Source organism: Patiria miniata, unplaced genomic scaffold (genome assembly GCF_015706575.1).
Source record: "Patiria miniata isolate m_02_andy unplaced genomic scaffold, ASM1570657v1 HiC_scaffold_4, whole genome shotgun sequence".
NCBI classification, from domain to species: Eukaryota; Metazoa; Echinodermata; class Asteroidea; order Valvatida; family Asterinidae; genus Patiria; species Patiria miniata.
This window is the reverse complement of record NW_024037071.1, coordinates 4328312-4350734: the sequence shown is the minus strand read 5'-3', so window position 1 is coordinate 4350734 and position 22423 is coordinate 4328312. Positions and strand designations below refer to the sequence as shown.

At 40.1% G+C, this 22423-nt stretch overlaps 3 protein-coding genes across 4 annotated transcripts; all 3 read right to left on the bottom strand.

Moving 5' to 3' along the window:
- Positions 1-3810: 3810 nt before the first annotated feature.
- LOC119739744 (galanin receptor 2b-like) lies at positions 3811-5162 on the bottom strand. The gene has a single exon (XM_038214788.1). It carries the CDS (start codon positions 4793-4795, stop codon positions 3878-3880), a length of 918 nt encoding a protein of 305 aa, XP_038070716.1. The 5' UTR covers positions 4796-5162; the 3' UTR covers positions 3811-3877.
- Positions 5163-10091: 4929 nt separating this feature from the next.
- LOC119739743 (ornithine aminotransferase, mitochondrial-like) lies at positions 10092-18456 on the bottom strand. Of its 2 annotated transcripts, none has more exons than XM_038214787.1 (9): positions 18301-18456; positions 16038-16235; positions 15167-15391; positions 14333-14556; positions 13838-13960; positions 13003-13131; positions 11175-11288; positions 10634-10778; positions 10092-10423 (listed from the first exon to the last, which is right to left on the bottom strand). In XM_038214787.1, exons 2-9 carry the CDS (start codon positions 16201-16203, stop codon positions 10260-10262), a joined length of 1290 nt encoding a protein of 429 aa, XP_038070715.1. In that variant the 5' UTR covers positions 16204-16235; positions 18301-18456; the 3' UTR covers positions 10092-10259. The 2 variants fall into 2 exon arrangements, with proteins under 2 accessions (XP_038070715.1, XP_038070714.1); XM_038214786.1 differs by lacking the exon at positions 18301-18456 and adding an exon at positions 16990-17152.
- Positions 18457-18980: 524 nt separating this feature from the next.
- LOC119739570 (sushi domain-containing protein 2-like) lies at positions 18981-21560 on the bottom strand. Its single transcript, XM_038214552.1, has 3 exons — positions 21338-21560; positions 20132-20587; positions 18981-19930 (listed from the first exon to the last, which is right to left on the bottom strand). Exons 2-3 carry the CDS (start codon positions 20584-20586, stop codon positions 19918-19920), a joined length of 468 nt encoding a protein of 155 aa, XP_038070480.1. The 5' UTR covers position 20587; positions 21338-21560; the 3' UTR covers positions 18981-19917.
- Between the last annotated feature and the right edge of the window lie 863 nt (positions 21561-22423).

The following is a 22423-nucleotide window of genomic DNA, read 5'->3' as shown; positions in this document are numbered from 1 at the left end:
AGAGGTGACAAAACCTTTTAAACCTTTTTAAAGAGCAGAGTTTGTGCGAGGCTTGAAAAGTTACACACACTGAATAATTGCCTGGGTTAATTTCACCCAAGCAATGGTGAAAACTGCAACTACCCAAAATTTGGATTGTGCTTTACCTAATTACTTTGGTTAGAATTTCTGTTAAATTGGCGACCAAAACTTGTGGTCACACAAGACCAAATAAAATTTAGTCTGGTTTTACCACAAGTTGGTTGAATTTAACAGAAATTCTAACCCAAACAATTGGGTACAGGACAACATTATGCGTACTTGCAGTTTTCACCCTTGCTCGGGTAAAATTAACCCAGGCAATTTTTCAGTGCAGGATATCTTCACTTTGACAGCTATTGATATATAAGGCTAAAGAATATATACATCGAAATTCATTTTCAATTTTGCTCTTTCGGCTGCTGATGCGCCTAACAGGCCAGATTTAGGCACTCACCTTCTTTTTTTATTCAATGAAATTTTTTTTGAAGTGTTAGTACATCATTGCCGAAGTGCAGCCTACCGACAAGCTGCATGGACACGCCCAGCAGCACTTTATTTAATCACCCCAATAATTCGTGAACTTTTATTTTATAGAGACGAAAACAGTACTAAGGAAGTGTTGTACATAAATGATATTACACTTCCCGAAATTGGAATACATTGTATTATTTTACAGGAAGACCCACCCCAGTTATCTCTGCTTGTTCACGTCCCAGATGTCAAGGAAGTCAATTCCCGCTGGTAAAACGCGGACTGACTTGATGAAAATGTTATCATCATAAACACAAAAAAGGCCTGCATTGTATTTCGTGATAAAACAACCTATGCATTGTGCCAAACCGAATGTATGTTTACCAATATATATATTTTTTTTATTCTTAAATATTAGGCATGCTTGATATATATGGTGTAAAGCATGAGTATGGATACAAGATGGCTTCAGTCTACTGGAATATACCCTGAAAACGATATCATCGGCTGACATTAATATTTGTCTTCTTCTCCTCCTTCATTCATTCATTTTCATGATGACTTGATGAGTTGGACCCATCTGTCCCTGTTGAGCATAGTGTTGGAAAGAGATGGACCACTCAGACCAGTTTCTAGCTCGATGGATGTTTTCAGGGTCATGTTGGGACGCCCCTTTTCGTACGAGGAGCTTCAGGATTCCAGAGGAGAACTTGACTAACTGGCTCATTATGTCGATAAATGTGACCGGCTAGCCGAAGGCGACGCTGTCTGATGGTGGTTGAGATAGGGGGAAGGGCACCATACAGCACAGAGTTAGGGAGATGTTGTTGCCAAGAAACGTTCTGAACAGCCCGCAACGTCCGTGTACAGATCCGTGTTTATGTTCACTCGGATTATCCGTGTTATTTTTAAATGAGGAAAAACATCGATATAGAACAGACCAGTTAGGTTTGTACATTGAGTCACTAGTACTTTGTACTCATCTTTCCATACCTCTGCCAAATAGCCAACTGGTATCACAATAATCGTCTACATTTTTTTCCCCCAAAATGACACTTCATGATGTTGTATCCGTCGCGAAAGTGAAAGTGTAAATTCCAACGATTCACATCAGGCATTTTCCGACTGAGCCTCTATAGTTTGTACGGGAAACATCACCCTGCCAAAATAACATACAAATAAGACAGCTTAAAATAAAGTTCTTACGCTGGTATAGTGCTTAACGTTTTATAGTACTTGCATTTACTTTACTTTTACTTGCACCCTTCACCAATACTGACAATCGAAACAATGTTTCGTCCCAAGAATGCATCTAATACAAGTTATACAATATGCCTAAAAGGCCTACTTATATGGAGCTAATAATTATTATCACAAAATGCAATATAAAATTCTCGAATAAAAAAATGTGAACATATTTTCTGGATAGTTTCTGTTCACTCGAGACACTGACAATGAGGCCCTGAGAAGTCTGTGTAAATGGGGATTATCTGGGTAGTGCCAAACTTATTTACAAACTGTGTAAGTTTACAATGAAAGTCTAAATATACTGAACATCCTTGCAAAATACACTGAACATCCTTGCATAATGAAATATTTAGAGAACTTTTTAAGACTACCTTTCCAGTTCTCATCTTGTATGAAATATCTTTTTAAAAAAACTGAGGAGTTTTGAAGGCGCAACCCTGTATTTTACAGGTTTCTTGGACGATTGTGTTACTGGTAAGGGTTAGGGTTAGGAATAGGAATATGTGCAGTCGGAACATAGGGGTGTCGGAACATAGAGATGTAACCCCTCAAACCATAGATGTTTTTTTTCTGTTGTGCTGTCTTGCACACGTTCGATGATTTTATTAACGTTATACACTCTGTGTACGTCACGTGATCCAATGCTGTGTCAGATTTGACTTGAAGCTTTTATGGGTCAAAATGACACTTCTCTGAGTCAATTTTCCTGGCCATTTGACTCGGAAGTTGTCATTTTGACACACCAAAAATATTGCATTTACACCACGAAATTGTTACATTTACACGGGAAAAGGGTCAGTTTGACTAAGAAAAGTGTCAGGTCAAATCTATTTAACCCAGATTCAGGGTCCAAATTTTACGAGTGTATAATTTATTGAATTTTGGACAGCAAGTTAATTATTGTAGGAATGAAAAATGAGACATGTATAACCAATTTGTCCGATTGGACTAAAACCTGGCAGATGTATTAAGCATTGTATGATGTTTCTATGGAACATGTTGCTCGATCGTTGCGTCAGCATGCATCTTTGTTACTGATACGCAACCCAAGCAATTCTTTTCATGATTTTCTGCATATTTTAGCTTTGATGAAATGTCAAGATGTAACAGTGCGCCCTGATTGCGGCGATATTAGTGCAGTGAAAGGTATTTATTATTTTTTTCACAATAGAGGCCGAGGCCGCCTTTAACACCCTTGTGCAATTAGCATGGTCTATCAAAGTACAAAATAATGAACATCAATTAGAACTACCTGGTACATCCTTGAGATGATGTTGTATATACAAATTTACTGTCTTCTTTTTATTTCTTACTAGCAATCTGGCGAGAGAATACGAAAATCGTTATTTTTAGTAGCGCTAAATATACATATACTATATCACTAACATTTACTATATAGCCATACACTCTGCGACGCGTATTTCTTTTTTCCTTTTTCCCTTGAAGTGGTAACAGAATTACTAAAAACACTAAAATGCTTATAACACTATTCACGGATGATATAAAGTGGATGATAATAAGGGAATAAATTTACGCTTGGTCGGCTTTGAAGGCTAGACGCTGATAATGACCCAAGTCGAAGCGTCTAGACTCCAAACCGGTCTTAAACATAGTGTTAATACCGGACAAGCACATTATTTATTCCCATTCATAAATACAAAGAGTCAAAACATCGTTTCCAACGATTTTGTTCAGCAAGTTTACTTTATGTTTTTGATATGTGCCTCTCACAAGTAGTGAACTCCTTATAGAGATTGGCGCACGCGTGGCGCGTACTGAGCCATGTGGCGCACAACGCAGCTGTGTCGGGGAACGGCAGCTGTGTCGGGGAACGCCGCTGTGTCGGAGAACGCAGCTGTGTCAGAGAACGCAGCTGTGTCGTTGTAGCGTGAGTTTAGGACAATGAAATACTGACTCATTGGTAGTATTGCGCATGCCTGAGTAAGAATTCGTTCATCAACCAATAAAAGGGTATATAGAAGAGACCATGATTTCATAAGAGTCCAAATTTCATGTGACACTGGAAAAGTGTTTAAGACCAACCAGCCGGTGTTTTATCAACCGTTAAGACCGGCCACGTGACGGACTCTCGACCAATAGAAATGGGTAAACTGTCTTAGGTATTCATGAATTACATTTAATACCGAATCGGATGAACCCTCCCCTGTCTCCCGGTGCATGAGAACAGCCTATGGAAACCTCTCCTGAACTCTTTGTATTTGAACGCATAGATGAATGGATTCACCACCGAATTACAAAGTATCACCACTTCACTCAGATCGTAAAAAAGTGGATCAACGATAACATTAAAGGACAGTAAAGCGTAGATTATGTTTACTGGTATCCATGTTATGCAGTACGCTGCCGCAACGAACATGAGAACATTGATAACTTGTCGTCTGGCTTGTAGCAGCCCGTCCACCGCCATACCGTTAGCCCGTTGTCTTTGCGCGCTGCTGTTGATGCTCGCCAAGATCTGCGTGTACGGCACGACTATCCCTACCAAGTTGACAATCAAAGCAAACCCGCCCGTGGCCACCTGAACGACTTGCATGAATACATCACTCTCTGCAGTGGCACACTGGTTCAGTTCTGCGTCGTAGTAGACTGATGTCAGCCCTACTACAAGAGCAAGCAGGAGCGAAATAGTCCAGATGGCAACCAGGGCTTGTGCTACTCTGGCGTTTGTCACGTAGTTTGGATAGTGAAGTGGATGCACGATAGCGATGTATCTCTCTACGTTCAAGCAAAGCAGAGAGAAGGAGGACGCCAGAGCGAAAATATAAAATGATATCCGGTGGTAGAACAAAATACACGTAGCTGAATTGATGAGCGTCACAGGGACATATCTGAAATGAAATATCAGATTGGAGACGCAAACAAGCGCATCAGCCACTGCCTGGTGAGCTATCAGGAAGTTGGTATAGGTATGTAAGAACTTCACGCCAATAATGGTCAGGACCACCAGCGTGTTGCCAACTGTTCCAACGATACTAAGACCAATGTGTGCTGCGAATATGTAATCACTGCTCGTAAAATTGAATAGTTCATCCATACCTATATTCTGCAGGTTATCAGGGTTTCTGGCAGTTGTGACAAAGAACTACCTGATGATTGTCCACTTGTGAATATCAAACAATGCGTTGTGGTTATTCGGATGGTTTTAAGTTTTACTCCGTGTCATGCAATGATGATGGGAAGCAATATCCAATTTCACTGAAGCGTAGGTCAAACAAAACTTTGCGATCATCTAAAATGATCGGTGATGTCTTCTTTAGCTTGTGTATTCACATTGCAGGATGCTAGATGCTCTTCTCGTGGGGGTATCCCAGCCAATTGCAAACAAGCAATGATCCGATGATCAATCCCGCTAGACACTGAGGCAGTTCAGGCATTCGTGCCTGGTCTACAAAGACTAAGGCCTAAAGGATACAAACGGGGAAAAAAAACGACTTAAACGTTGCGTCATTTCTAAAATGTTATTGTAGTCATGTTGGGGTACAGCCTTGAAATAGCTCGGGATCGTGAACATGACCGAAACAAAGAAGGAAATGCAAAATAGCAAGACACACAGGAAACCTTATTGGGAAAACAGGTATAAGAAAACTTCAGTTATTTTTCATTTAATAAAAAGATAAATCGATTATATAGAGAAAAATCATGCAAGCTGTTAAGGCGTGTACAGTAAATGAACGATAGAGTACAGAAGTGACTTTATATCTGAGAAGTATTTCTTAAGCTTATACTCGGCTGATTTGTGGTTTATAAAAATTAAAAATGTTATAATTCAAATCCATCACTTATCATACAGCAGTGGAAGAAAATGAACGAGCAATAGGACTATTTTGTCAAGGCTTACTTCCAGCTGTGAAAAAGTCAGATTTTTTCTTAAATGTAAATATAACTAAATGACTTTAGAAAACGTTTATCTGAAAAGGGACATCACTATTGTTGAAAAAAATTTAGTAACAGGTACGGTCTACTTACCTTTGAGCGTTCTACCTAGGATCACTTGCTTCAACTAAATGGTGTTCGGTTGCCTGGCTAGCTGAGATTTATATATGCTATACATGTAGGCCCTGTAACTTGTTTTCACTCTATTTATAGTAGTTCTAATTTTCTCTCGAGTAAAACTTCAAGAACTGTTTCAAATGCCAATAACCCGATCACAAATTACAGGCCACTTGGTTTACCATAGCAGTAACTATTGAAAGGACCCGACGGAGCGCCCGGGGTGCCTTTGCGTTGTCGAGATCCCGATAATAAAGGTGTCCGTCTCAGAACATTGTTTTATATCCCGCCAGGCAGGTGTGGACAATAATCGCCAAGGATGTCATCATTCATTATTAAAAACTAATAATTCATTATTAAAACTAATCTCAAAAAAATTGAGTTCTTCGAGTCACCATGGTTTTGAGAGTGACGATCCTAGCTCTAAGCAAAGTCCACATCCTGTTCTTTCGACAAACAACACCGTGATTAACCTCGCCCTAAGCAAACCATTTATAATTTAAAACCAAATTTGTCAAAAGCGTATCACATCGCGATTGCTTTGGTCATCAATCCAGCTGGGACGAGTGTCTTCCGAGGAAAACTTAAAACAAAAACACAGTTTACGTCGTAGATTGCTTTTGAGATTTGTTCACTAAATGCCAATGGCTGAGCTGTAACACAATACATGTATATTTAGTAAGATTACACTGGGGCAATTTGGAAAAAAAATTGCCATGTGCGAAATGTAATTATCAAGCATGCGGTAATCTGCAATTGGGTTTAATTATCGGCTTCGACTCAACCGAGTGTTTGAGGAAAGCTGCAGGCTCTCCAGAAAGTTAGAGTCAGAAATACACACAACTCCTGTATTATATGACTTCGAGATAGCACAAAATTGTCATAATTTAGGATTTGCTGTGACGGTCATAATAATTGCTGAACGCTCAAGAAGCAATACATCATCTCTGTAATTTCCCCAGAGTGAAAATTTACTGTTTTCGAGTCAAATTTCACTCCCACAGACTAAACTGGGGACCAGACATTTTAGACTGAAATCGAGATTACTGGAGTTACCCTTTTTGCAAAGAATGTTAATTAGATTGATTTTCACTTTAAATTTTTCGAATCCAATCCTTGGAATTAGGGAGTTATTTTGAAAAGCTTAACCCGAGTTCAAACTGGCCTCCTGCCCCTTTTGAGCACAACGGTGAAGGCAACAAAACCCGGAAACTTTTCCCTGGTTTTCGTCAAGTTTTTGTCAGCAACAGACTAACATGAACCGATGGACATCCCTTTGTGATAGCACTTCGATATGGTTATTAATTTGAATGGGAAAAAATCAAGATGGCCGGAACATGATAACGGTCTATATCCCAAACCGTTTTGAACACGTGGTTAAAATACTCCACACAACGGTTCTCGTTCAGTTCTTTACAACTGAGCACTTTGAACAAAGGATAACCTGTCATAACAATAACACCGAGGACCTGAGCCAAGTCCTCGGAGGTGATCGTGAGCAAACTTTATGGGGCATGTCAAGAAAAAATGTCAGTCCTCGCATGATGGTCCTCATATGGATGTAAAACTATAAATGATCGATGGAAATAAATGTCAGCATGTAAAACACTGATATTTGTGCTCATTTTATTTCTGCACTAGAAAACGGGCAATACAATGTAGCGTGTTTTCTATCAGCCTTTTTATACGTGTCAGAAGCATTAGGATAGCTACAAAAATGTGTTTGTAAAATATCTTCTTTCAACTAAATGAAAGCAGCTTCATTTAAGGCGAAAGATTAGGATAGAGAGTACCCAATTTCAGCATAGCCCAGATTTGTCAGCGAATACAAGTCTTTAACTTTTGAAGAAAAAAAAATTCCCATGATTATTGTTTCGAAATGTTGCAATCGATACGAAATAAATTGTATTTGTCCTTAGTTAAATATCATCTTACAGATCGTCTGTAGCTTCAGTGGGGGTGCAATAAATAATTACATCACCTATAGAACGGGTTTTCAAGTACATGTACATGTAGTTCATATTTCTTCTCCAATGATTATGACATTTTACCAGAATAATACATGTACAACATAGTGTCTACTTAGGAATTCACTAACACGCCAGACTTCAGGATGTCTCATTAATGAATACATTTTAAAACCTTTTTTTTGTTTTAAGAACGAAGAAAAATTGACTGGAGCGGGGCTGGAACTTGCAATCTCCGGATTGCCGTTCCAGTGCTCTACCAACTGAGCTATCCAGCCCTATGTTGACGGTTCCCCACTCTGTCAAGGTCTTTGTCAATGTCATTTTTAAACATGTTAAATCCGATACAGTATTCTACATCTGTCTACAGTCGAAGCCTGATAAGAAGAGCACTGTTACATGTAATACAACATCCTCCTTGTAACAAGCAACATTTTAGGTACCACGTCTACAGTTTTCTTTGTTTTCCATTACTGCTTAGGTACCTGTTATAACACGGCAGAAGTCCAAGGGACTGTGTTATAAAGGTGTTCGATTGTGTATACATTTAGAACTTCAGGCCCTATAACCCTTCAACCGCACAAATACAATATTTATCTTTGATATTAAGAAATGTTCGTAAAAAGTTTCACTAAACTGGTATAAGTTTTACCTGTGCTTTTTTGTTTACTTTACAAAGCTTTCAGCATATGTTTTGCTTATTGTATAGCCTATGCAATACACCATAAAAGATAATAAGCTAAACACGAAAGTAAAAGAAAAAAGCACAACTACAAGATATCTAAGAAAATAAAATCTGCCAACAAAAAACCGGCACTCCCTTAAGAAATTTCAAATAAAACAAGGATACTAAAGTCCCTCTGTAATAGGTAAAGAAATTAAGGAATTTCAATATAGGAAAAAAATTTAAGATATGTAAATTAAATCTTCTGAGATTACAGAAATGAAGGTATATTTCCAGGCATAAGATGTCTGGGTGAAAAAAAGAATTTCTCTAAATTTTGAAGTTCACACAGCACAACCACAAACGGACTTCTACCAACGTATAGATTAACGCCTGCACAGGTATAACAGCAAATTCTTTTCCCCCTCCAAAATACCCTGAAATATTCACCCTCAATTTTATAAAAATATTTCAAAGAGATGTTGACAATTAGGTAAGTAAACATTCTTAGTAGAGTCTGAAATTCTGTAAGAATCACTTCAGTTATCGTACAATGTTAAAGAAAGAATATCTGTAAATGACAAACCAAAGCGTCCCTAGCCATGTTAACTAACACTGTCACCAATTCCCTAAAAGATTATTCAAAAAAAAAAATTATATCAGCCATAGCGCTCCCTTTTCCAATATGTCTGATATGGCAATTCACTGCAAATATTGCATTGGATCAATAATTCCATTATAAACGTTTTAATTTTTAAAGTCTTTTTTACAAATTCGCCCTGAAAATGACAAATCAAACCAAGAAATCTGCATATTTAGTTACAGAATAATTCATAAATTTCGGATTATTGCAATTGTTATTTGATGGAAGTCCTTTATGTGAGCACGTACACCATAGGGCCGATTTAGCCGACTACATGTAATCCTATACAATAGCACTCCTCACCAGCCAACGACAACCATAGGGCCGATTTAGCCGACTACATGTAATCCTATACAATAGCACTCCTCACCAACTAACCATAGGGCCGATTTAGCCGACTACAGGTAATCCTATACAATAGCACTCCTCACCAGCCAACGACAACGCTAAGTCACAAGTGAGAGCGTGTCAGTCAGTTAGTTAGGTACAAGGAGAATACTAGGCTGGATCTCTGAGACCAGCACAATGTACACAGACGAATACAAACAACACACTTTTAAACAGAAAAACGTAAGCACACGTCCCATAATTTAAAGGGAATGCAAATCATTGGCTTTTGCTGTAATTTTCAGAAATGAACTATTTGAGGGGTTAGTATAATAGATCAAATATTGTTACGCTGATATGTTTGAAATTTTGTGTTCGAAAATGCTGGAAAAACCAAGACAAACAAAAATGTTCAAGTAGTCTGGTTCCCTGACTCCACTAAAGATAAAATGGATGAATTTATAGATGCCAGAAAATTGTAAGGTAAGGGAACCGGTCTAGCTGCTCTGCACCCGTTAATGAACATGTAACAAATAGCAAACAAAATTTAGACCGAAAAAAGGGTAAATTTGTAGCAGTAGTTGAAAAATAGTTAGGTTTTTCCAACGGTGGTCGGCCGACCACCATTGGAAATGTATACAAAAATACAATTTTCTTGAAAATGACTTCACACCTGGTGCCATAATTTTACAGGATGCTTTAGACTGTCATTTACCAACATCCTAGTAAGGTATTTACGATGTTTGCAAATGTTGTATATTCCCTTTAAGAGAACATAATCTTTCAGGAGTATTTTAGACTCAACGAAATGTAATTTTGAGGTGCACACAATGATATTTAATCATATAAGGACATTAAAGGTGATTTCATGATGGACATGACAGAGTGGATTTTGCGTGTGGAGTTTTCACTTGAATGACATGATTGTATTCTTGATGATGCCAACACATTCATGGAGCTGTTCTTCAGTTATGACAAGGGGCGGAGCAAAGCGAATGATGTCACCATGGGTCGGCTTGGCAAGGAGTCCGTTGTCGCGCAGCTTTAAGCAAACTTTCCAGGCGTCAAAATCTGACAGAAAACAGTACAAAAACACGTCACAACCGTCAGCACAACTGTCACTACTGAACCGAATCAGGAGTTCTCGATATACATTATTTTCCTTCTAACAAAATGTCCTAGCCATACATATCAATGGTTTATGTCCCTAGACATTGGAAGTAGGAGGTTGCAATTTTTTTTGGACCATTATGTATATGAATAGGAAGGGATGATCTGTACCTTCAGTGTCGCGTATGACGATGGCATTAAGCAGGCCCTTGCCTCTCACCAACGTCACGATATCTTTATCCAGTTTGTTGAGTTCCTCCCTGAGGATGACCCCTAAACGCTGCGAATGTTCAGCCAATTTTTCGTCCTCCAAGACCTATACAAATGGAACCAAAATCAATCAGATGAAATCCTTACACAATCGTACTAATTTGGAACATTTATAAAATTTGTGATTATGAACGCTGTGCATGGACAGCAGATGAAACCTTGGTACCACTTTGGAGGGCGCCAGTGAAGGACAATATATTGTGTAACGTTCATCATCGTCAGGTTGACTCTTGTCGAAATGCAACAATGGCGCGCCATACATCACACTCGCCCATGGCCGTCCTGATCTCAGCTGCGGAGGCTAGCCCAGTGTCCCGACACAGCTGGTCCACGTAGGTTAACGTCCGCCCACCTCGAGAGGCTACTCCATGTGTGGGTTCCTGTGTTTTTTGGTTGGGGGGGGGGGGAACTAAATACCATGCAAGAAATAATTGTTCCATACCTCCAGGGAAGCTATAGCCACCTTGCATGCCAGTGGGCAGCCGCCGTACGTTGAGCCATGTTCGCCTGGCTTAATAGACAGCATTACATCATCGTCAGCAAGTACCGCAGACACCTGACGAGCACAGACCACAACACAATCAGCATTACAACGACGACCACTTGCTGTACTAAACTTGTTGATAATTGCTCAGATATCATTACTTCTTTTCAAACTTGGCTGTTATAAATTTAGTTGAATGTTTGAAACGCACCAAACATGTTTGACATGTATTTTAAAATTATAAACACTGCGTACTCGGTGTTACCCCCGATTGATTGTGAGAAGAAAAAAAACACTCGGGTGGGACTCGAACCCACGACCTCTGTTTACAAGTGCATATGTCTTACCACCTGACCACCAAGACATCTCACAATCAATCCGGACAACACTGAATATGATTTAACAGCTTTATAAAATATGTCGGTGAAGAGCAAAACCCAATTCTGAATCAACTATACGCAAATCCTATTGTACATGTATTAAAAACCTTTACATACACCAGCCTAAATTGCATGCCCAGTCAAGATGTTAGAAAGGCCGCCAATCTAGATTTGCGGGCCCCGCACCTGTTAACAAATTGACAAAGACCTTAACAAAATGTTAAGAACTACATCTACACACCAAAATATTCTTTCAAGGTAGCTGACCAGCTGATATTTAACATTAGATGCATATTAGAGCCAATGTTCCAATCATGCGGGTAAAGTAACTGTCAACGTAAATGTGGCTTTTTTTAAAAGGGTTTTAATGCGTGTTAGTCCTCATTTCTAGCGTCATTGTGCCGGTAGCTAGATGCTTAATTAATTCGTAGGTAGGGTTAGAGGCGTCTGTCTCCGGAAAAGATCGAGATATCACCGATGTCAGCAGGGTTAGGCTTAAGTAATATATTCTCCCTGTTGACGAGACAGACGTATCCCCATACTGCGGTTTGGGCACTGGCACGGCGACGTGACTTTCTACCGTAATCCTTCTGTCTTTCTATTTATTATGATGTACTTTACATTTATTGTTGATTCTGTAATGCGCTTTTGATCATTTATATGCAAAAGGCGCATTATAAATTTTAAATTATCATTATTGTTATTATTATCTGACAAACAATAACACCTTGCAACTTATACATTATTTAATAAAATCAAGGACCTTTCTATTTTCATCTTCTCGATACTGCTCATGGGACCCATGGGAGATCAGTTCTGATAAAAGGACTGAATGGGCCACCCAGTATGGGGAAGAAATCAATACATAAATAAATAAATAAAAATAAATATTAAATAGGCCAAAAAAAAAAGTCTCCGGTTTCTGGTATGCGCGCGCGTCGCCGTAGCTATGCGCGTCGGCAAAATGAAAAAGGTTTTTCTTTCAATGAAAGATGATGTCTCAAAACCGCCAAACTCACTGTTTTGACTGGAATCCTGCTGCTGCACAATTTTAACGTGTTTTTAGATGGGGTTATGATCGAGAATAAGCTTTATGTGGCTTCTCTGGACTCCAATGTATTTGCACTAAGTCTAGTCGGGCACCATTTGCAGTCATCAGCCGACATTCGAGGCAAAAAAAATCAGGTAAAAAAAAAACAAAAAAAGCCGCGTCGCCGCACCACTTTTTGGGCAAACTCCATACAAGAAACCGGAGACTTATTTTTTTTGGCCATAATTGAATAGGGAAAAAAAAAAAGCAATTCAGATATTTGGTGTGGGATTGAATATCTGATGTATGACCAAATGTTCGGATGAGTATAATCAGCACAGCCCTAACTAATCCGCAGACTAGCACAGCTACTCACAGGGAAAATGCCACCTGACAGCGCCTTGCCGAGCAGTACCATATCAGGCCTCACATTCTCATGATCTACACAGAGTCGCTTGCCGGTCCTGCTTAGCCCAGTCTGGACTTCATCCGCAATAAACAAGACCTGCGAGGTCAAGGACACAATGGGAACAAATAGATCAATATTCCGCGGTTTTTATCGTCGTCATTTGTATGGACTTGGTAGGACCATGAAGGTTTTACCCCTTGTGTCTAAGGCCAAAGAGTTAACATCTTCACAATTTAAAAATTAATTCTTTCACAAATGTTGGGGTAGCAAACACTTCAACTGAGATAGAAACAAAAACTAGTAAATAAATTTGGGGGCTAATCATCACTTATTCGCAGAAGAGTAGCTGAATTGCGAAGGACGCAGCTTACAACGTAATCGAGCCGAAGGCCTGTAAAGGCACCGCCACACGACTCATGTCTTACCTTGGATCACTGCCAGAGATTGAAAGTGTTGATTTTTGCGGAGGGAGCAAAACAAGAGAACCCACAGAAGAAAAAAACAGAAGAGAAGAGAATCAATGAACAATTCTACTCGCGAATGACCCGAGCCGGGAATCGAACCCGGGCCGCAGCGGAGAGAGGTGAGCGCTTTACACACTGTGCCACCCATGCCACCAGGTATACAGTTTCATCCGTGGAATGTTTGAGATTTTTAAGGGGTTTTGAGATTATTGGAATCAACTAATGTAACCCAATAACCGATACATCAATAGTTTAATCCAGTAACTGATACTTGTTGCAACCCCAATATATGCCATCCTGAATACACCTGGCATAAATGACATGTAGCTGACACTTACATTGTTCTTGCTGCAGAGCTGTTGCACACCGGGTAGATACCCAGGGTCGGGGACTACCACCCCGGCCTCCCCCTGGATCGGTTCTACCATGAATGCAACTACGTTGGGATCCTCAAAAGATTTCTGAAATGACAAAAAAGAAACAGGCATGTTTCAATAAGTTGTTTCAAAGGTAATATACAACAATTGCTTTGCTGTAGTTTTCAGAGATGGATGGATTTTGGGGGTTAGTGTTTTATAGCAAATATTGTGTCCCTGACATGATTTAAGTTTCGCGTTCATGGATGCTGGAAAAACCAAGCCTGTTCTTGTAGTCTGGTTCCCTGACCCTACTTCAGTAAGGTATTTCATAATTATTAGCTTACCCTAACCCTAACCATATCCCTACCATTTCCTCCGTGTTGCCTGATTTTGACAACCACTCGACGCAAAGAGGGACCAGTAATTTCACAATACTTCCCCCAAATCATGTTGCATGTGTATACAATGCCCTACCTCCAGCGCTGCCAGGTCATTGTATGGTATGACCTCAAACCCTGGCATGTACGGCCCAAAGCCTTCGTAACTGCTGGGATCCGTCGAGGTTGATATAGCGGCCAGCGTACGGCCCCAGAAGTTGCCCTCAGCAAAGATGATCTTGGCTTGATTGGCGGGCACTCCTTTAACTGTGTAACCCCACTTTCTGGCGAGCTTGCAGGCCGTCTCGCCTGCCTCCACTCCTAACATGCAAAATCAATAAGCAAAGATCAGTCAAGTCTGTCACAAGCTAATATGGACTTGTGAGGACAAGTTAGGACATTTGATAATTGTAATGGACTTGTGAGGACATGAGAGGGCTTGTTATGAACTTGTGAGGACTTGTGGTGCACGTATGAGACTTGTGATGGATTTGTGAGGACATGTAAGACTATTTGAGAACTTGTGGACTTGTAAATACTTGTGATGGACATCTAAGGACATCTGATGGAGTTCTGAGGACTTGTGATGCACTTGCGATGCATGTTTGAGGACATATGATGGACTTATCAGGCCATGTGAAAACGTGTGAACTTGTCAGGACATGTGAGGACTTGTGATGACGTGAGGACTTGTGATGCACGTTGGAGGACGTGATAGACTTATCAGGACTTGTGGACTTGTCAGGACATGTGAGGACTTGTGATGGACTTGTATTGACATGTGGTGGATTTGTCAGGACATGTGAGGACTTGTGATGGACTTGTAAGGACATGTGGTGGACTTGTCAGGACATGTGAGGACTTGTGATGGACTTGACAGGACATGTGAGGACAAGTGATGGACTCAACTGCAACACTGCAAGCAACAAACCTGTATTCATTGGCAGCACCTTGTCGTAACCAAACAATGATGTGATATACTGCTCATAATGTCCCAGGATTTCGGCATAAAATGCCCGTGACGTCAGAGTAAGGACCCCGGCTTGTTCCTGTAGTGCACTCACAATCTTGGGATGACAGTGGCCCTGGTTAACAGCGCTGTATGCACTCAGAAAATCATAGTAGCGTTTGCCTTCAACATCCCAGACAAATACACCTGTTACAAAGCAAATCAGAGAGAGTGATCCTCAAGGTTCGTTAGCACTACTTTTCATTTAAAGGTGCACTTTTTGTCCATGGATCACCAAAATTTAATGGGTAATTCCATGAGGAAGTGGACATAGCTAAAAAAAATGAATTTATGAAATTTTCAAAACTGCAAGCATCAAAGCTGCAAATGTGGCATCATATTAATGCGTAAATACCTAGACAATAGCCCTTGAGGAGACATTTTACAAATTTAGGGGCCAATGTGTGACTTTAACTGTCCCTGTTACCCTGGTACTTTGCAATTTACCATCAAAGTATCATTCAGAATGACTTACATCAAATTTTGTACAGGACGACTGTACTATGGAGTGCATCAGAAACATAAAATCACAGATAAAAAAAAGTGGACCCTAAGGCAAGATTACCATATGCGAAATTCACTCATTTTCCTCTGTATTGACTAACAAGCCCCCAGATAGCAATTTCATGTCATCAAAGTCAATTTGAGCAGTGAGAAAATACAAGCATTTTCTTAGAAAACACTTAGAATTTTTCAGTCCACTCTCATAGGGTTTGTACACAGAGTGTTGAGTGAACTTCGTATATGGAAATCTTTCCGACCCAAATTTTATCGAATGACCCACATACATTACCTTTGCCCTCTCTCAGGGCCACAGGAAGTGGTTGATAGTTATGCGCACCATAGCGAGATTCTCTGTCAAACACCTGTTGGGAAGATATGGCCAGCCCGCTTTGTGATCTCACAGCAGATGAGACTGAGGGGCTTTGAAGAAAGCTTCTACACAATCTGGACAGCATGCTGTATCAAGTTTTTATACTCCCTGAAAAATCTGTGACATAAATATGAACAGAAACGAGGTTAAGAATGTAGTATCCAGACGCCACTTCAGCGGTTGTTTACAAAGTCTATGGAGAGTCAAGAAGATTTTTGTAAGTATTTTCTAACAAGATTGGATATGTTTCTCAGTCCCGGATCCTGACCTTCATTGAGATGATATACGAAGAATAAATCAGTGTCAGGATGCAACATTCTTTCCAAAATGAGATTTTTCAGATTTGACACTTTTGTGAATAATGGCAGCCCAAATTCGTCCGAATTCAACCCGAAATTACAAAGACCTCTGAAGGTAATGAATTCAACGTTTTTGCTATATTAATATAATAATAAATAATAACACAGGTTCTTAGCTATATAGACTAAATATTGCGCTTTTAAAAAGATGGACTATTAAAAAAGCAGTTATGCCTAAGTTAGCATAGAATACTTGGGAGAGATCATTTCGCTCTTGATTTGATTTTCTGCTTCCTCTGGCCACGCACAGAGTATATTGAGGCCACACACACACTGAACATACGGAGGAAGTCCTGTATGGGGCTACATCATGTGATATACCCGTTGCTAACGTTGATTACAAAACCGCCACGTTCATGGGTGTCTCAGCTGCGAACAGGACGGGCTGTACTAAATAGCCTTGGGGCATATTGATATTGCTAGGCGGCCTAATCTGCTAACAGTAACAATAAAATTCAACATATGATTCCATTTCAGCACCAAACCAACGCATTCAGGTATATTTTACTTACCTGTATTTACTTGTGTTGACTGGTACTAGTACAGACAACACGTGCAAAGTACAAAAATACGGGTAAAAACAAAACTACGCAGTGACCCTGGATTATTATACCCTGCAGCTAGCTGGATATCGATTTCCACGTTGCTTTAATAATTATTCTGCTGATGTTTCAGGATTTCAATCTCCCCTCTTCAGTACACGACTACGTCTGGGTACGCGACAAATTACCTGCTTGATCAATTATAGAGGGCGCTATATACAGTTCACAGTTGTTCGGCTTTTCGGGCGGGCTCATCGAGTTTCAGAGCTCAAGTTACTCTAGGAGGGGGTGGAGTGCAAGTGGAAGGGGGATGTGATACCCCCGTAAATCGTTTTCGTCGGCAAAGAGCGTTATATAGGGCCACATGCTGGATTGTGTCCAGTGATCGTCCACTTCATTTTAATAGTGCCATTTTACTAACCCGCAAATTTGTGGTCAACACCCTCCACCCGCCCCTACGTATTGTTGTCAAATTGTGTATTTTGTACATGAGAACAAATCAAGCCTTTTTTTTCTGAAATGATGCTGGTAATATATAGTTTTCGATGGGGCAAGCTGGGAGAGGACCCCGGAGGCGAGGCTGCGGGCGTTGTCCATAGAGTGCAGTTAGTACTGGACCAGTTTGTTTGCGAGAAGGAGCCAAGTTGATCGAGCCTCAGTAATTTCCTTAATTGTTCCCAGCGGGCGCCTGGCCATGCTCTTGCATGCAGGGATTTCGAGGGGAAATCCCTTCACCGTCCAGGGGCGAGTACAGGCCTGGAGATCTAGACGGCTATGGGTCATACTGTGATCCCGGATCCTGAAGGAAGCATTAGGCCTATGTAAAGGAATATTCTGGATTTAGCTTGTTTCGCATGTTGCATGTGCATTTTCTTATACACTATATGTATAGGTGTAGGCTGGATTTCTGCTTTGATGGAAAACTTTGCTCTTCTCCCCCGTAAATTTTAGCGAATCAATTTATTCAGATAATCAATTAGGCCTACATGTATTGGGCAGAAGTTACACTAAGAATTTGTATTCAGTCAATGAAGAGTCAAATCCGAGTATGGTCGAATAAAAAAAAAGCCAACAAGTCGACGAAGGAGAAAACAACGGATACATATGCATGAGGCACTCGTTTTGCCATGGTGAACCAATCCATCAATAATCAGTCATATCATCGGTCAACCAACCATCAAACCATGGAGCTATAAGCTCGATGTCAAACCATGGTCAAACGTACTTCACTTTTGGATCCAAATCACGTTGTCTACCAAAACCTATAGTATATCCACTTACCACTGTGAAAGGAGACGCCTTGCAAAGGGTGCGGATGTTTGACTGCACCAATTTTGCGAGAGTAAAGCAATTGATTGAAAATATAGTTGTAGAGTTTCTTTTTGCATGAGTCGTTTGGTTTTGTCGAGGCTGCAGATGAGATGTGGTCATTTGCTTTTCTCACTCGCTCAAAGGTCATCACAAACAAAGGTCGACCGCGATATGATGGGTCGAACCATGGTCCAAACACGCGGGTCAAATCAGCTTTGCGGGCGCCTAACCTAATCAGAAGTGTTCATATTGGTCGAAAGGATTATGCGAAACGAAACAATAGGGCCTTACAAAATATTGGAGGTTAATTACCCCCCCCCCCCCCGGCTGGCTACTGCACTGAGCTGTGTATAGACTAACCGTACAGTGTTTAAACCATTAGTAAACAATACTTGAGTCTGCAATTCATTTCCGTTTTTCAGTTCAAATTCAGTTTCATTCAGCTTTGCTTCAGCCCACTTTTTAGTGCAGTTTGGGTTTCAACATCAAAGTGTAAACGTTGACCTGCATCTCCAGATTTAACATGATGCAAAAAACACGCCAGCATTTGGAATTGCTGTTGAATAAAGTCACGCATAAATTCTCAAAACACATGAATCCGGTGAATCGACTTATCTTCCAAAGAAATTGACTTCAACTGAGTCTCCATATGCATTTGCAGCCGCACTTTATTTTGTTCACTACATTATTTAAAAGGACCTCTATAAACTGTGAATGGATCAACGTACTTGCCACTGTTTTTAAATAACAATGTGTGATGTTTCAACTCAATAACCAATAACTCAAACTTATTAGAGAACATTTTCATTCGCATTTTTTCAATGTTAATTGACACAACCGGATTTTCCGTTTTTCCTTTTTTCCAAGGAGGCTTAAGTTCGTTACGTCGTTCGGGTAATGAAAAATATTGTTAATGTTTAACATTAATTTCACAGATATCAAAATCAAAAATAAGCTGCAACTGTACTTCTAAGACTCTATGCATTAAAAGCATTTATAAAACTGGGTAAATACGAAGCAAAAAGTATATAAGGCATAGTTCAGTTGTTAACGTTGCTATCGCCGGACTTTTCACGAACAAACCGAAGTATGCAATTGAACCCTAGATGCATTCTGAACTACATGTATGTGACATTGGAACTTAGAAGTTTGCCAAGGATTGAACATCTTTTAGCCTCACACAAAAGGGCTCACCGTCTCATCAAGTTAGAAAGAAATGAAGGCTCTGGCATTGATAGCATGACTTGTCTAATAAAACGTGTTCTTAAAAAAGTTCAAAGCAAGAGCAAAACGTTTTATCCTATATAAGATTGTGTTTATATAGCATATATAACAGTACAATAGAACATGCAAGAAATCATGGGCAACATGGCAATCGAGGTTGATGTAATTGGCTTATGTATTATAATTACACTATCAATAAAGCAAATTTATAATGTTACAAAATTCCGTGGAACAACAGTCCAAGAACCGTTTCAATTGTTTTAGATGGCCAAATTGTCAAAGTGTGCTTGTCCTTTGGTTGAAGACAGACGATGAGAAAAAAATGATATCATCAGCCACTGTGCAACACTTGTCTGGCTCACTCTAGCCACTGTATCTGTAGCGGAAAGGAGTCACAGGCAAGCACGTTAACCAGAGAAGTAACTTTGCAGATGAAAAACAAAATATGTTATATAATAATGTTGTTTCTTTCAATTATCATGCACTGATGCACTATAAAAAGCATGCCCCCACTTTTCCTCTGTATTTAGGAATCCCGCTTGTTGACTATACAAAACGGATCCCGTCAAGGACTTACCCGGAGCAGCTATCTGACGGGCGGTATCGGTAGTATGTCCAGCAATTAGCTGAGTTCAACTGATCCTTGCAGCATGCATTCCAGGGACGAACATCATACCGCCAATGCTGAGCAGTGCTCCAGATACTGGCCGGGCTGTATCGATCGGCAGTTCCTCCGCCAGGTGGGCCCACAATGATACTCCCACTGGATCGGTAACAGCACTGTTGGCCAGAGCCCGAAGATGACGGGCTGGCGGATCTATAGCAGGAAGCAGCGCCGGGATGGTTGGTAGAGATGCCGTAATTGGACTCATCGAAGTTGGAATCACCTCTAGCCTGTGATGCGGTGCAGGGGCAAGGGCTAAGACCTGACGGTTCGTCCTGTAAGATACTCAGGAAATCGCTGCATGCGCACAATACTAATGCCGGAGAGGTCAGGGCTACGAAGAGCAACACCAGGTTCTTCATAGTCATGCTGTCAATAGAAATACACAATGAAAATAAGAAAGAACATTACTTTTACTTTGATTTGTAATTGGGCACTGCAAGGATTGTACTTTGTCGACGTATGCAACCAGCAGCGATTTTGTTGATCTCTGTACGAGTTCTCCGTTCCGCTAGTCCACATGTATTTTAGATTTTCGGAAGTGAGAGGTAATTTTTTTGGCACGATATTTCTCTTACACGTCATGCAATTTTTCAGTTTCCACAAGTTGAGATGCTGGTAACAATTTTACCAAGGTATTTTTCGAGGGTGATATTCATGAGAAATCAATGTACCAACTTGAAATAGTTTTCAAAATTTTGATTTTTACACGCAAATTTTCCTATTTGAGGGGGCCGGAAGCGCGCCACCAAGGTTCAACTTTCAGGGTCTCAAAATCGAAGGCCACTACTTTAATACCGGAAGAGCTTATCGCCAGCAAATTATACGAGACCAGCAAAACTAGCGAACGACATAATCTGTTTTGTGGTATAGTATCCATGTGTCAGCGAAAATGAAAGATTAGTTGTCACGCAATCTACTGAAGATCTTGAGATTTTGTTGCATCAAACGAAAAATACACTAAAAGCAAATTTAATATCATGTACGTACCACATACTATCATCCGAAGCAAAATCAAGTATTTATTATAAAGTATGTTACTGACTCAAAATGCGTAATAATGATATGCAAACCAGATTCGCTGGTAGAACCCTACACATGAAAATAATATGACTTTACCTGACTTGTACGTGGTTGTATGTCTCTAGCTCTCACAAAAGTCGCAGTAAGTTCTTTATCTGGAGTAGTTCTGGACGTGCACTCACAGCTGATGGAAAGGATCTGACAGCGCGTCGCGCCTTTTATACAGCTAAGTTTGGCACGAAACCAATGTTGACCGCCATGTGCGAGTATTAGCTATAATCACGTGAACTTGAGCCCAAACATTTAGAATTATAGGCAAGTATATGCCCACTGTTGTTGTTGTTTTTTGTTTTTTTTAATTCTGTATCTATCCTTGCAGGAGACACTTTTTTTTTACGTGATCCCGGATCTTGAGGTCAAGGAAAGTCTCGCACGCGAAGTTTCTGGCACTTGCTTCACGTGCGATGTGGCACGTAATTGTTGTGTTCTACGTCGTACAGCAAAATCTTTGCACAAACTTCAAGAAATCATATCAAATCGATTGACCCGTAATGCTCATTAGCAATAAACAAATTCTATTTCTCGAACTTCAACTGTGACAGTGACGACTCCAAGTTCCTTACATTTCAAATAAAGAAAAAACCAAGAAAGAACTAATAGAAACGACAATGTCGATCTCGTTCTTGATCATTTGATATTAAAAAATACGAATCGATTTATTTTTCTCAGTGACTTCGCAATAAAGGCAGACAATGAGTACACCGCCATCTTTTCCTCATTGGTTAAAGTGGTCAGAAATTGCCTCAGATCGCACCACAGAGCATCTTGAATAAAAAAATATAAAAATTCGGAAGCGGGCCCGAGCCCCACGCCGTAATTTTTTTGGACACACTTTGTGCGGGCCAAATTTTTTTGGACCCCCCCCCCAAAAAAAATTGTGTTCTGGATCCGCCCTTGAATCACTTATGTCATTTTCCCCTTAGAAACAAAGATACAAAAACCATGACTGAAGTTGTCCATTTATTTCATTGTAGGCATGCAAAAGAACATTGTCTCATAAACACTAATTCAGTCTTTCAATTCAATTCAGTTCTGTCTTCAGCTCATTCAGCCATGAACAGGTATATTTAATGTGCACTTTGCTTTTAAGTTCTCTTCTCAAAGTTTATAAACGTTGATTTG